This window comes from Oncorhynchus tshawytscha, linkage group LG05 (assembly GCF_018296145.1).
Source record: "Oncorhynchus tshawytscha isolate Ot180627B linkage group LG05, Otsh_v2.0, whole genome shotgun sequence".
In the NCBI taxonomy this organism is placed as follows: Eukaryota; Metazoa; Chordata; class Actinopteri; order Salmoniformes; family Salmonidae; genus Oncorhynchus; species Oncorhynchus tshawytscha.
Window position 1 is genome coordinate 61,357,940 of NC_056433.1, and position 14,180 is coordinate 61,372,119.

Here is a 14,180-nt window from a genome sequence, read left to right on the forward strand (position 1 = left end):
CAGTTAAAATATGGGGTTCAAGCTTTGGTTCTCATCCTCTGTTTGTGGTTCACCACTCCACTGGGTAACATCTTATACTACGGGTTAGTTGCACCTCATCAACTTTAAATAATGAGTGATGAAAAGCATATATTTTTACTATCGGATTTCAATGATCTTATGAATTGCCAAATTGACCATTAATGCCAGGTGGTTGTTTATTTTTATTTTTTTATAAATAATATGAGAGTTAAAGAACGAGAGTACATCTAGAGACACCATGTAGTGATTCTTTACTCTCTCACTCTCTCTCTCTGTCTCTGTCTCTCTGCATTTGTATTACATTCGCCTGCAGAGATGACTTTCTGCCAAGCGGAATTCCGGTGCCCATTTCGGATTTTAATTAGGGCTGTGGGATTTGCTTTCTCTGATTCCTTGAAAAAAGGAGTTACATTGTTACTCTCAATAACTTCCTTCCTCTCCTCCAGACTTGTCGGCCTGATTATGTTGAAAGAGTAAAGAAACACAACGTAGGGGTTTGAGAGTGGTTCAACCGGACACATTCACCTAAACCCCACATGAGTTTGTGTTGTATGTGCATTTGTGGTCATGTTTTATTTCCCCCCCTTTGAGCCTCGGTGGGTTGAGGCATTGAGCAGTGTGTGTTGCAGAATGCTAAGTCCTCCACTGGAGTTTCTGTGAGGGAGTGGATTTGTGCTAACAGCCAGAGCCAATGATTAAAACACAGAGAGGCCAGAGAGAGCCAGCGCTTGGCTAAAGGGCAGGAGTTACTGTAATCCAGGGATAAGCGACCTGAGCAGGCAGCAGGCACCCTCCTTACACACACAGACATGCTTGTCTTGATGCCAGTTTACTGACGGCCTTTTGGACACTAGAGAGTCCACGGGGAGTGGGCAGCTCTGTTGGGTTGATACAGGAAGGGTACATCTCATTGGCAAACTGACACAGCTTCAAGGGCTGTGGCCCTGAGCCAGATAGTCCACTAGGAGTGAGGTATTCCTTCCTGCCTGGTGGAAGAGAAGGCTCGTCACCAAAGCCATGTCTTCTTCTCAGCACTGAATGTCAAGGGAATTTGGCCTTGTCCTCCTTACTTAATTGCTTGCTTATGGTGATGAATGTCTATCCAATATCTATCCAACCAGGCACATCTGTGTGTGTACACCTGAGCTGTGCATGAAGGCTGCATAAGTGTGTGAGTGCATCCATGCTTTTATGTTGGCATGCTTGTTTTGAACATACATACATACACATTCGGAATGTATTCAGACCCCCTTGGCTTTTTCTATATTTTGTTACATTACAGCCTTATTCTAAAAGGGATAAAATATATTTTTTCCTACACACAATACCCCATTATAACAAAGCAAAAACAGGTTTTAGAATTGTTTTCAAGTGTATAAAAAAAAAACTGATATATCACATTTACAAGTATTCAGACCCTTTACTCAGTGCTTTGTTGAATCACCTTTGACAGCAATTACAACCTTGAGTCTTCTTGGGTATGACGCCGCAAGCTTGGCACACCTGTATTTGGGGAGTTTCTCCCATTCTCCTCTGCAGATCCTCTCAAGCTCTGTCAGGTTGGATGGGGAACTTCCCTACACAGCTATTTTCAGGTCTCTTCAGAGATGCTCAATCAATCGGGTTCAAGTCCGGGCTCTGTCTGGGCCACTCACGGATATTCAGAGACTTGTCCCAAACCTACTCCTGCGTTGTCTTGGCTGTGTTCTTAGGGTCATTGTCCTGTTGAAAGGTGAACCTTCACCCCAGACTGAGGTTCTGAGCACTCTGGAGCAGGTTTTCATTAAGGACCTCTCTGTACATTGCTCCATTCATCTTTCCCTCAATCCTAACTAGTCTCCCAGTCCCTACCACTGAAAAGCATCCCCACAGCATGATGCTGCCAACCACCATGCTTCACTGTAGGGATGGTGACAAGGTTTCCTCCAGACGTGGCATTCAGACCAAAGAGTTCATTCTTGGTTTCATCAGACCAGAGAATCTTGTTTCTCATTGTCTGAGAGTCCTTTAGGTGCCTTTTGGAAAACTCCAAGCAGGCTGTCATGTGCCTTTTACAGAGGAGTGGCTTCTGTCTGGCCACTCTACCATAAAGGCCTGATTGGTGGAGTTCTGCAGAGATTGTTGTCCTTCTGAAAGTTTCTCCCATCTCCACAGAGGAACTCTGGAGCTTTGTCAGAGTGACCATTGGTTTCTTGGTCACCTCCCTGACCAAGGCCCTTCTCCCCCGGTTGCTCAGATTGGCCAGGCGGCCAGCTCAAGGAAGAGTCTTGGTGGTTCCAAACTTCTCCCATTTAAGAATGATGGAGGCCACTGTGTTCTTGGGGAACTTCAATGCTGCAGAAAAAACAATTGTTTTTGCTTCATCATTGTGGGGTGTTGTGTGTAGATTGATGAGGAAAAATTTGTTTTAATCAATTTTAGAATAAGTCTGTAACGTAACAAAATGTGGAAAAAGTCAAGGGGTATGAATACTTTCCGAATACACTGTAAGTATATTAAACATGTGTCACTTTGGTGTGCTTTGTGTACTGTGTGCTCATGTGAGGTTTTAGTTTGTAAGGGTTTGCAATAGTTTCTAAGGCTTATCTCTCACCAAGAGTAGGTTGTCTTACTTTATCTTTGGAATCTACCTCTGTTCCTCTTCCCTGTGCTCCCCCGGCTCACTGAGCTACTCCAGATGAATAGAAACTGTGGATAACTTCCTGGATTGGAGATAAGATATTCTCCTTCTGACAAAAACACTAGCAGATCAGTGTAAGAGACGTTCACAGCAAAAACAGATTTTGTTTTTCCTTGTTCCTGGCTGTGTTTCTAAAATGCTATTATTGGTGCACGTCTCAGCAACTTGGGCACACTTTAATATAAAACATTTTGTGCCGATAGGCCTAAATATTTGTTAGGAACACTGACACTGAAATGGTGACATGCACACCAAAACACTACACATAGACATTCATTATAGCATATTATACCATATTATGGTAAAGCAGGGTACAGCAATGGAAAGGGATTTTATTGGTGTGTGTAAATATGCAATGCAATGCAGCACAGTAGTTAACGATGCATGTATTTGATTTACAATACATGCTCTACAACTATTTATTTTGATGCATATGTACATAAAAACAGGCCACATATTTCATGGTGATTCTGTTCCCTGTGATCAAACACAGCCATATTCACATGAAAACAAACACATTGAACAATAGTTGTAGTCGATGAAATGTGCATCAAAATATGCATTATGTCAGCCCTTTAATTAGGTAAGAGTAATATTGTATGTCGCATGTTCCAGAACATAGGAAACAGACACTGTAGTTCTACACCTGAACTAATGCCTTTTATTGCCAAATATGGATGTTCCCTTTGTACGAAGGAGCTGTCTGACACACCCATCTCCATCTCACTAAACACAGTGGTGTCACCTCCTCTCAGGTTGGATGGATCCACTTCCAGCTGCAGGATGTGATCACAGAGACTCTTAAGCACTGTTCTACATTACCCATGCAGATGTGTACGATATGTCAGGAGCTTATCTTTGGGGCTGCGTGCTGAAAGACAATTGCTCACCTTCATCCATTCTTAAGGGTTCAACTGGAGTTTAGGAGCAGTCTTTTGTTTCCCTCTGACAGGCTTTGACATCAGCGTCTGTGGATGATTTGAAATTATGATAATAACAGATAATAACCTTTCTGTTACCTTATTCTCATTATCCCCTAAGTACGGGCATACCACATCTTGTAACTAGACAATATCCAATTATGGCAAACTAACAGCAACTATGCTGGAGAAATAGTCTAGCACAGTGGTCACCTACCTTTTCTGAGTCAAGATCACTGTCTGAGTCAAAATGCAAGCCGAGATCTACTGTTCAGATATTTTTTTAAACATTACTTAAAAAATGTAAGCCTATGCAACATGAACCTATTAAAAACAGTTCTTTAGTAATGAGGTGTTTGCAGTAGGCTATAGGTCTAATACATTATCACTGCATATTGGCTATGTTTGAATTTACCTGCCAATGTTGTTCTTCTCAGACCACTTTGAAATTATATTTCAAAATTTGCGGTATATGATCACATTGATCATATATAATTTCAAGAGCTTGGAACTGTAAGGTTCTATCTGCAAAAAGATGATTCTGAGATAATTGGCTTTAAAGTTCCAAACCCTCATTGGTTTGAATAGTGTCAGCAATATTGTATTCTTTTTAACTTTATAACATGAATTGGGAATTTAGATGAATATATATGTAGAGAACATTGAATAGAACACAGCTATGTCAACAACTAAATTTGGACAAGCGCTCAAAATGTTGTTGTATTACTTGTGAGGAACAGCTTAGTGAGCAGAAACATTTGCTTTTTTATTTTTATTTTACTGGACTGATGGTCTGCATCTGATGGTCTGTCGGAAGGGAGGGGGGGGGAGAGCAGTGGAGAGGCTGCCTGAAACCGTCCCACCGCTGAGATTGACCAAAAAAGGCACACAGTCTTCCAGCTCATGGCAAAACTTTAGTCACACTGCATTATTTCTGCCTAATGCACCAATTCATGTTGTTACTCCTATGACCAGAGAAAGTGAATTATTTCTCAATATTTTAAAAGACACAAGCCGTTAATTAATAATAACAACGCAAGCTTATCGATACAATTTGCTACTCATTCATTGCAGCTGCAATGCTAGTTGTAGCGTGAGTGGAAGTAGGGAGAAGCACGTTTTATGTCTTATAAAAGTGTTGACAGTGAAGTGCTGAATAACAACTTAAACACGTACTCATGCAAACAGCAGGCTTTCATTGTATATCATTGACAATTTCTCTCTAGTAACGGTTTTGAAAGTTCGGAAATTTCATAGTGGCAACTTTGCTGTGCACTCGAGGAAACTGCAGACACAGTGATCTGAGCTATCTGATTGGCCAGTGGTAGGCCTATAGGTGCACTTGATTTGCTCTCTGGACATTCCGGATAGGCAGAGTTTTACCTTCAGACACATTAAATGGTTAAAAATGGGAACACTTTGCCTTCCTGGCGCTAGGGCTGCTGAATCAAGTGGGAAACGGGGAAAAAACTGTGTGAAAAAGAAAAAGGAACATAAGGCTTTATCATTGTTTTTGTTTTACATAAATGTTTGATTGACTAGGAATGCATTGGAGATCGACCAGTTGGTGACAACTGGTCTAGCATTTTAATATGCAGTACGGCCAGTCATCTCAACTTAAGGTGAAATACAGAAGAGTCAGACACTGCGCTGAAACACAGGTAGGTATAGCCGTTCAGGTAGGGATATCTTCCATCTTTTCCTTTGTCAGCGCTTCAACAGTGAAGCCTCTCTTGGGACCCAGATGTAGAGCGGCAGGGAGCTATAGCACTTTTTTAAAGAGCAGGGGCCGGTCCTGCCAGCATTATCATCCATAATAGCATTCTGCCACAGTCCAACAGCCACAAAGACAGTTGCTATCAATTGGCTAGGCCCTGATCGACAGTACCCCAGATACCCCCGGTGACCATATCTACCACAGACACGGATCCACCAGCTGTCAATCCCTGTCACTCAGATGCATTTAATTAGGAGAGCAAAATGGTAATAACAGTGAGCCAGGAGCGAGGTCTTATTTTGGGTATTTATTTACTAAAACAGTGGTCTGGGAGGATAAAATGCCTCCAATAGAGATCGTCCAAATACAATCCCACACAAACAGAAGCTTTTATTTTCCCATAACTCGTTACAATATTTGTGTAGGGAAGTTGTGAATTTTGTAAGATTAACAACCCCAAGTGACAACTCAACAACCCACACTGACTCTAAAGTAGAGTAAGATGTTGTTGTTGGGGAGAATGTTTAGTGTAGGTCCTAGTCTGCAGGGTGTATGTATGGCCGGAAGTACATAGTGTGATATCTAAAACAGTCTCCCTAACAGATGGCCCAAACGGAGCTCTCTGCCATCTTCTGGTCTGCGGGCCGAGTGCGTCTCGACCATCGCCAGGAGCAGCAGCCAGCGCGTTTGTGTGTGTCAGAATCCCAGCTCTCTTTGCCGGCTGTGAGGAGGCTTCAGTCAGCCAACCAAGCTGTTGAGTGGCACCCTGTGGTGTGGGACTTGGGCCCCAGTCCTGTGAATCATGTTGTCTCAAGTGGTGGAGTGTGTGATGACATCAGGTATCCTACTTATCCCAACTCTCCTCCCAAATGGTCTGTAACTGTCACTGTTCTAGGAGACAGTGAACCAGGCCAGGTAGTGGTGTACAAAGATGTGGAATCCTCCACTTAATAGTGATGTCTGAATGACTCGTTCTTAACCATAAATGCTGCGAGGCTTTCATTCCATATATTTCTCCCAGTTGAGCTGTTTTGCCATGATTATTGGGAATTGGAATTCAGTTGGAACTGCTACCCATTTATGGCAGCAGAATGTAAGGGAGGTCCATATCCAAACCTACGTATTCTTTTGGATTGTTTCAGGAGTTTCATATTCAAGTATTTTCATTAATAAAATGTATATATTTGTTTTACCCCCTTTTCTCCCCAATTTCGTGGTGTCCAATTGTTAGTAATTACTATCTTGTCTCATCGCTAAAACTCCCATACCGGCTCGGGAGAGACAAAGGTCGAAAACCATGCATCCTCCGAAACACAACCCAACCAAGCCGCACTGCTTCTTAACACAGCGCGCATCCAACCCGAAAGCCAGCCGCACCAATGTGTCAGAGGAAACACCGTGCACCCAGCTATCTTGGTTATAGCGTGCACTGCGCCCAGCCTGCCAAAGGAGTCGCTGGTGCACGATGAGACAAGGATATCCCTACCGGCCAAACCCTCCCTAACCCGGACGACGCTAGGCCAATTGTGCCGGTCACGGCCGGCTGCGACAGAGCATGGGTGCGAACCCAGAGTCTCTGGTGGCACAGCTAGCGCCACCCGGGAGGCCCTAATAAAATGCATTTGAATTAATTTATTCATACTATTTCATCCTTCCACAAGATATAGTCCCGAAACAAATCTAGTGTTGCTACCCAAGCCAGCTGGTTGTTCTTTTTATTGGTTCGGTTCCCAGAGACGTGACCCAGTTGTTCGGTCTTTTTGTTCTGTATCTATGGACGCAACCCAGTCGTTCGTTCTAAATGTTCCATTGCCATACTGGCTGGCAACGTTTCTACCCCTTGTTGCTAGCTAGCCAACTACGGCTAACTTACCGTCAAGTCAAACAGATGTGTCACTCCTGATTATGAAATAAGGTCATAACAAAAGATACTGTTTGGAAATGTCTAACCAAATATTGCGTATAATTGTAATGTAATGTCTTTATATTCAATGACACAGAACTAGTTTCAGTGTAATGCTCAGGTACTTCTTACCTTTAATGGGATCAGTAAAACACAACATGATTACTATGCACCCATCCCGTTTAGCGGGATCATTTTCGTCAACCACCGCTGAATTGAAAAGCGCAAAATTCAAATTAAATTACTAAAAAGATTGAATTTTCATGAAATCACAAGTGCAATATAGCAAAACACAGTTTAGCTTGTTGTTAATCCACCTGACCTGTCAGATTTCAATAAAGCTTTTCGGTGAAAGCATACCAAGCGTTTATGTAAGGACATCTCTCTCAGTAGACAAAATATTACAAACAGCTAGCAGCCAAGTAGATTGGTCACAAAAGTCAGAAAAGTAATAAATTAAATCACTTACCTTTGATGATCTTCGGATGTTTGCAGTCACGAGATTCCCAGTTACACAATAAATGTTCCTTTTGTTCCATAAAGATCATTTTTATATCCAAAATACCTCCATTTGGTTGGCGCGTTATGTTCAGAAATCCACAGGCTCGAGTGGTCACGACATCGCAGACGAAAATTCCAAATAGTATCCGTAATGTTCGTAGAAACATTTCAAACGTTTTTTATAATCAATCCTCAGGTTGTTTTTACAATATATAATCGATAATATATCAACCGGGAATGTAGCTTCTTCAAAAGGAGAGAGAGAGAAAATGGCTGCTCCAAGCTGTTGCGCGTACAAAACGCTAATGGCACCCAGCCATACAATGACACGATGTGATCTTTCTCACTCATTTTTCAAAATAAAAGTCTGAAAATATGTCTAAAGACTGTTCAACACCATGGGGAAGACATAGGAAAAGGAATCTGGTTGGTATCCCTTTAAATGGAGCGAAGGCAGGCTATGGAACATGGAGCTTTCAAAATAGAGGCCACTTCCTGGTTGGATTTTCCTCAGGTTTTCGCCTACAATATCAGTTCTGTTATACTCACAGACAATATTTTGACAGTTTTGGAAACTTTAGAGTGTTTTCTATCCTAATATGACAATTATATGCATATTCTAGATTCTGGGCCTGAGAAATAGGTAGTTTAATTTGGGTACGTTTTCCATCCAAACATCAAAATACTGCCCCCTACACTCAAGAGGTTAAGAGAATTGTCCTTTTAGCTAGTCTCTTTTGTCCTTTAAGACGTGAGATGGATTTCAGTTTTCAAATAAACAGACTTTTATGCAGACTCCATTAGATGTCTATATTTGATGGGGACATTAAATAATGTCCTCAGAACCTTATCTCCCAAACAGATAAAGTTATGTATTTACCCAATTCAGGTTTACCCTTCTTGTTAAAAAAAGTTGTCAATGTGCTATTCTTCCACTTTTTCATTGATTGTCTTGGAACTGGAAATAATTATTTCTTTCTAATATAACCAACACTGGGTCGTTAAAGGGAATTTCTCCTTGTAAAAAAGTTCAAAACTCAGACTAAAATCTGAAGTTAATAAGAGGTCTGGGTAAAACGTTTTGCTTTTATTTAAAGAAAAATAAATTCTGCTTCAGTCTTTTATTTCTGTTATTTTGCAACATAGTATTGTGTCTTTTGGTAGATAAACATGAACACATTGAATCAGTCATGATTTAGAGGATAGCATACACATTGAATTTAAATTAAATGTGGTTTGGCTCAGTTATCTGCTTTGACATAATTTTGCTGCTCTGCTTTGACATAATGATCAATTATATGTATAGTTATAAAATATCATATTACGTTGTATTGTATTCATAGTAACTATGCATGCCATTTTAGATGCATTACTTAGTATGGTAGATAAATCATATCATAGTGTCGAAAACTGCTAGAAGAGTACCTTTATCATCAATTTACTCCTCTCCTTCATGTTTAACCATCTGTTGGTAATGTGTTCACAGGTGTGTCACAGTTTTTTTTTAGTGCATGCATTTGTTCAGAACATTTTCTGTTCAGTCATTATTCACATTTTAACCCTAAAAGCGCCAACACATTTTAGCTTTAAAAGCACCACCAATTTTCTACCTGAAATTGGTAATGATTGAGAGACGCTGTCTGTCAATTTTTTTTTTTTTTTGGTAACTAGTTGCTTGACAAATTACTTTTTTGTTGTTCAAATTATGACATTTATGTTGACGCTTTGGATTAAGACCAATTTACCAAGACTGTCCTCAAAATAAAGCATGAAAAAAAGTATACTTCATTCTGTCACAGATATCCTGAACACCGGTAGTGTGAACAATAACAAAAATAAACTATTTGTTACTTAGCCAAATTGATAATGTGTCATTGCTTTGGTAAGTCTGTTTCCAAAGCATCTGCCAGGATTCCTGCCACACACAGTAGTAAATAGACATTCATAACTACATCTCTTTCTCTGTCTCCCATCAGGCCTTTCATTAGCATATCAGACGACAACGAGGAGGCCAGGGCTAAGCACCTGTACCAACAGTGGACAGACCTGGGATTGACAGATGTCCAGCTGTCCAATTACAGCGTCCTCCTCAGCCTGCCTGGCCCCTCCTCCAGCAGAATTGTGGACCGGGCCAGCCACGAGTGTTTCCTGCCCAGCGGGGCTCAGTGTGACCCCAGGAACCACAACAACAACCCCACGGCAGACCAACACTTCTCCTACGCTGCCTACTCTGCCACGGGCAGTCTAGAGGTACAGCACACTCACCCTGTCTCATTCTCTGCATGGACAACAGAATGCACTAACCCCAGGCTGGTTAATGCTATGTTCCCCAGTCATCTCCTGGTTCTCCACCTCCAACTATTGTCACCATATGTGTGTGTGATTTTCCTGACTTGAATGGTAGTAGCAGCCCTGCCCTCTACCTGGCTGGCTCCAGTTAGCTTTGTTTCGCATCCCTGCTTCTCCCTCACAGCGGTGATCACCCAAAAGGCCACAGAGAAAGGTCAAGACGTAAATGTTAAAGTTGGTTCCCAGTTCAGGTATATCAACATCACAGTCCAATTTTATGAGTCACAATAAACATCCCCTCCCTGCAGGAATATGAGAGCACTGCTGGCTACAGTCAGTATATTTACAAGACACAGGCGCAAATGCATCCTTGAGATTGAAGGTTAATCCAAGTCATTATGCAAGTCTGTCCACACACTTGCAGACATAAGAAATATAGCAGGGCTATTTTTAGAGGTTATGTTTTCTGTCTCCAGGGGAACACAGAGAGAGAATGTCTGAAGGAAATGGCTGTTATCCCCTTGAGGGCTGAGTAGGCTAAAGGTACAGGAGAACAGTTGGAGAATACTAAGTCTGAATGCAAAGTATACTCCAAGCCTAGTCCTCTGCATCTGTATCCCCAAAACAGGAGTCAAAGCCATCCATCACAGGCCTGGATCCATGCACTGTTCAGTGTGCTGCCTTGAATTAAATGGCATTTGCAATATCTAAACGTCAGTTTAGAAAAACAAATATTGCTGGTTTGATGGATGAAAGGCCTGGGGACTCCATAGTAATGTGCTGGGCTGAGGCTCCATGGGATCTGTCATCTCTGAGCCTGTGACGGAGGGGTCAGTGAGCAATTCTCATTAGTCCACTCCCCATTCTCAGGATCACAGAGAAAGAGAGAGTAAAGAATTCACCCCCTCTTGCAGGGAAAACATTGTTATATATTTTTACCTTTATTTTACTAGGCAAGTCAGTTAAGAACAAATTCTTATTTTCAATGACAGCCTAGGAACACTGGGTTAACTGCCTGTTCAGGGGTAGAACAACAGATTTTGTACCTTGTCAGCTCGGGGATTTGAACTTGCAACCTTTCGGTTACTACTCCAATGCGCTATCCACTAGGCTACCCTGCCGCCCAAAACATACTGACAGTTGTAACCTAATTGAACATATATGACATATGCAAGCATTAAAAGCCCACCTTAACACAAGCCAGCCACCAGAGGATGTATGGAGAGAAATAGAAGTTCAAGTGGCAATGGAGATCAAATTCACTGCGCAGCTATACATTTTTAAAGAGCGGACATTAGGAAGTTAATCTCAAAGATCATGCTGTTCCACACTCAGTCTTTCACTAATGGCATAGAAATATATTCTGTTTCATGAGTTTGTGGGTTTCATTTGGTAAAAGTCCTATTTAAAGCTGGGCAGTGACTATCATTATCTTTCTCTCATACAGAGAAAATATGTACTTCTCTCTTTATCTTAGTCATCCAACTGTACTTTACTGCCTTGTCAAATCATCTCCAACTTTACAATGAAAATTACTCTGGAACAATATAGCGAAGGAAGGTAGGCTGGAAGAAGACAACATCATCAACAACAACAACAGCATTGTAAGGAACGACGCTGCAGAAGAAAAGCAGGTACGGGGAGTTGACATTTAATTTGGAACGGACATGCAACCGGACAGGAACAGCGTCAGAACTGGGAAACACAAAGACAGACTACAATCAATGCAGCAGCGGGAACAGAGCTGGGGAACTGACAAATATTGGGAGGTAATAAACAGGTGATTGAGTCCAGGTGAGTCCAATATCGCTGATGCACGTGATGAGGGAAGGCAGTTGTGCGTAATGATGGTGGCAGGAGTGCGTAATACAGGGCAGCCTGGTGTCCTCAAGCGCCAGGGGGGAAGATCGGAAGCAGGCGTGACAAACATGGAGTATAACAAGACCATTTTAGCTTGGTAGAGCTGTACATCCTCAGTGGTCAGACGGGGATCCTCCTCAGGGCAATCAGGCTCTGTTTGAAGAATGAATTATAATTGTTTGAGCCATGCAACACATCAATAAACTACAGTGCCTTCGGAAAGTATTCAGACCCCTTGACTTTTTCCAAATGTTGCTACGTTACAGCCTTATTCTAAAATTGATTTTTTTATTCCCCCCTCATCAATCTACACACAATACCCCACAATGACAAAGCATAAACGTGTTTTTAGACATTTTTGCAAATTTATAAAACAAAAACATAAATATCCCTTTTAGGTGCCTTTTGGGAAGCTCCAAGCGGGCTTTTGTGTGCCTTTTACTGAGGAGTGGCTTCTTCCATTTACTGAAGAGTGGCTTCCATTTGGCCACTCTACCATAAAGGCCTGATTGGTAGAGTGCTACAGAAATGGTTGTCCTTTTGGAAGGTTCTCCCGTCTCCACAGAGGAACTCTGGACCTCTGTCAGAGTGACCATCGGGTTCTTGGCCACCTCCCTGACCAAGGCCCTTCTTCCCTGATTACTCAGTTTGGCCAGGTGGCCAGCTCAAGATAGAGTCTTGGTGGTTCCAAATGTCTTCCATTTAATAATGATGGAGACCACCATGTTCTTGAGGACCTTCAATGCTGCAAATCCTTGTCTCGGAGCTCAATTCCTTTGACCTCATGGCTTGGTTTTTCCTCTGACATACACTGTCAACTGTGGGACCTCATATAGACCGGTGTGTGCCTTTCCAAATCATGCCCAAGCAATGGAATTTACCACAGGTGGACTCCAATCAAGTTGTAGAAACATCTCGTGGAAACAGGATGCACCTGAGCTCAATTTTAAGTCTCATAGCAAAGAGTCTGAATACTTATGTAAATAAGGTATCATAAAAATTACGTACATTCAGACTTACTTTATATCACTATCTTTCATCTCACTGTCTCTTTTTAGTGGTGATTTCCATTGATTTGAGATTTGCTCAGAAGGAAATAGTATGACAGCACCTATTTAAAAATGAATGCATGGCCTTGCCTCATTACACTTTCTGTAAGTCATCTTGTGTTAATATTTGATAGCAAGGAAATCTAATTTCATATAGACAATTCAGCCATTGTTTCTGTCAAGCTGGCACTGGAGAACTGCAGTGTTTTAACTCTGAGTGAGGAGCAGCCAGAGCAGAGCAGAGTAGAGAAAAGAAGGCATACTGCCTCTTCTGGCTCTGATTGTTAACTCCACATAATAGCTTTTTAAACACATGAGCCTGTGCCAGGATGTCTCCTGCTGGACCCAGACCAAACAAAGACATCCACCAAGGGGAATAGATATTCTTACTAATTCAGCAGTACCTCTCTGGACCAGTGGTGTATGAGTACCCCTTCCAGTCTCCCTTTCCACCCCCATCTAAGCCTCAACAGACTGCCTTGTGAATTTTTACTATACCAAGCTCATATACTGGGACATGCTGATTAATGCAGTGTGTGTTTGTGGAGGTGGGTGATTTTTAGTAAACAATCCCAGTGTTTATAATGTTTGTAATGATCTACTGTTGCATGTGATGCATGGCTCTCATTCTGGTATGATTACGTTACAGTAAATGTGTTCAATTTACATTTCATTGAGAGGGAATTGAATTTGCTCCTCATTCAAGCAGGACATGTTGCCACCCTCTCTGTCTGAGGCATAATAACAGCCCCTGATTGAGGTGGCAATTTAACTCCTCAACATGATAATAGTTCATTATTGGAGGATTTTTGCTACTTTCAATCAGGCTGATGGAAAAACAAACATTGCCTCCCTCATCCACCACATAGGCCAGATGAATAGTGAACGGGGAAGAATTCATCTCGTGTACAGAAGAAATACGCTCAGTGCGGCAAGCAACATCGTTAATTTCATTACCTCTGGAAAGAAAAAAGAGAATCTCAGTCAGACTAGAAATCTCTCTGTATTTCAATTTGGTGTCTGTTCCGTAGAGTTTAACGGAGCGCTTTTATGATGCAAAGGCTGACAAGGATGATAAATCTCCCACTCCCCTGTTCTCCTCATGCAAACGAGATGTACGCTGCTTACCGGCATCGCATTTCATTTGCCCCCAGGCCACATGAAAAATGAATTGGGCCCAGGTAATGCAGCAGGAGAGTCCCACTCAGAAATAGCATCGCTGCTGTGACTCCTCGCTCAA

The 14,180-nt window shown here is 41.9% G+C and overlaps 1 protein-coding gene across 1 annotated transcript in view; it reads left to right on the plus strand.

The window, feature by feature from the left end:
• LOC112251038 (inactive N-acetylated-alpha-linked acidic dipeptidase-like protein 2) overlaps window positions 1-14,180 on the plus strand; it is a 276,294-nt gene that overhangs the window by 113,218 nt on the left and 148,896 nt on the right. The window contains exon 3 of the mRNA XM_024421688.2: window positions 9,719-9,992. Coding sequence (XP_024277456.1) covers window positions 9,719-9,992 — 274 coding nt within the window. The remainder of the gene's footprint in view (window positions 1-9,718; window positions 9,993-14,180) is intronic.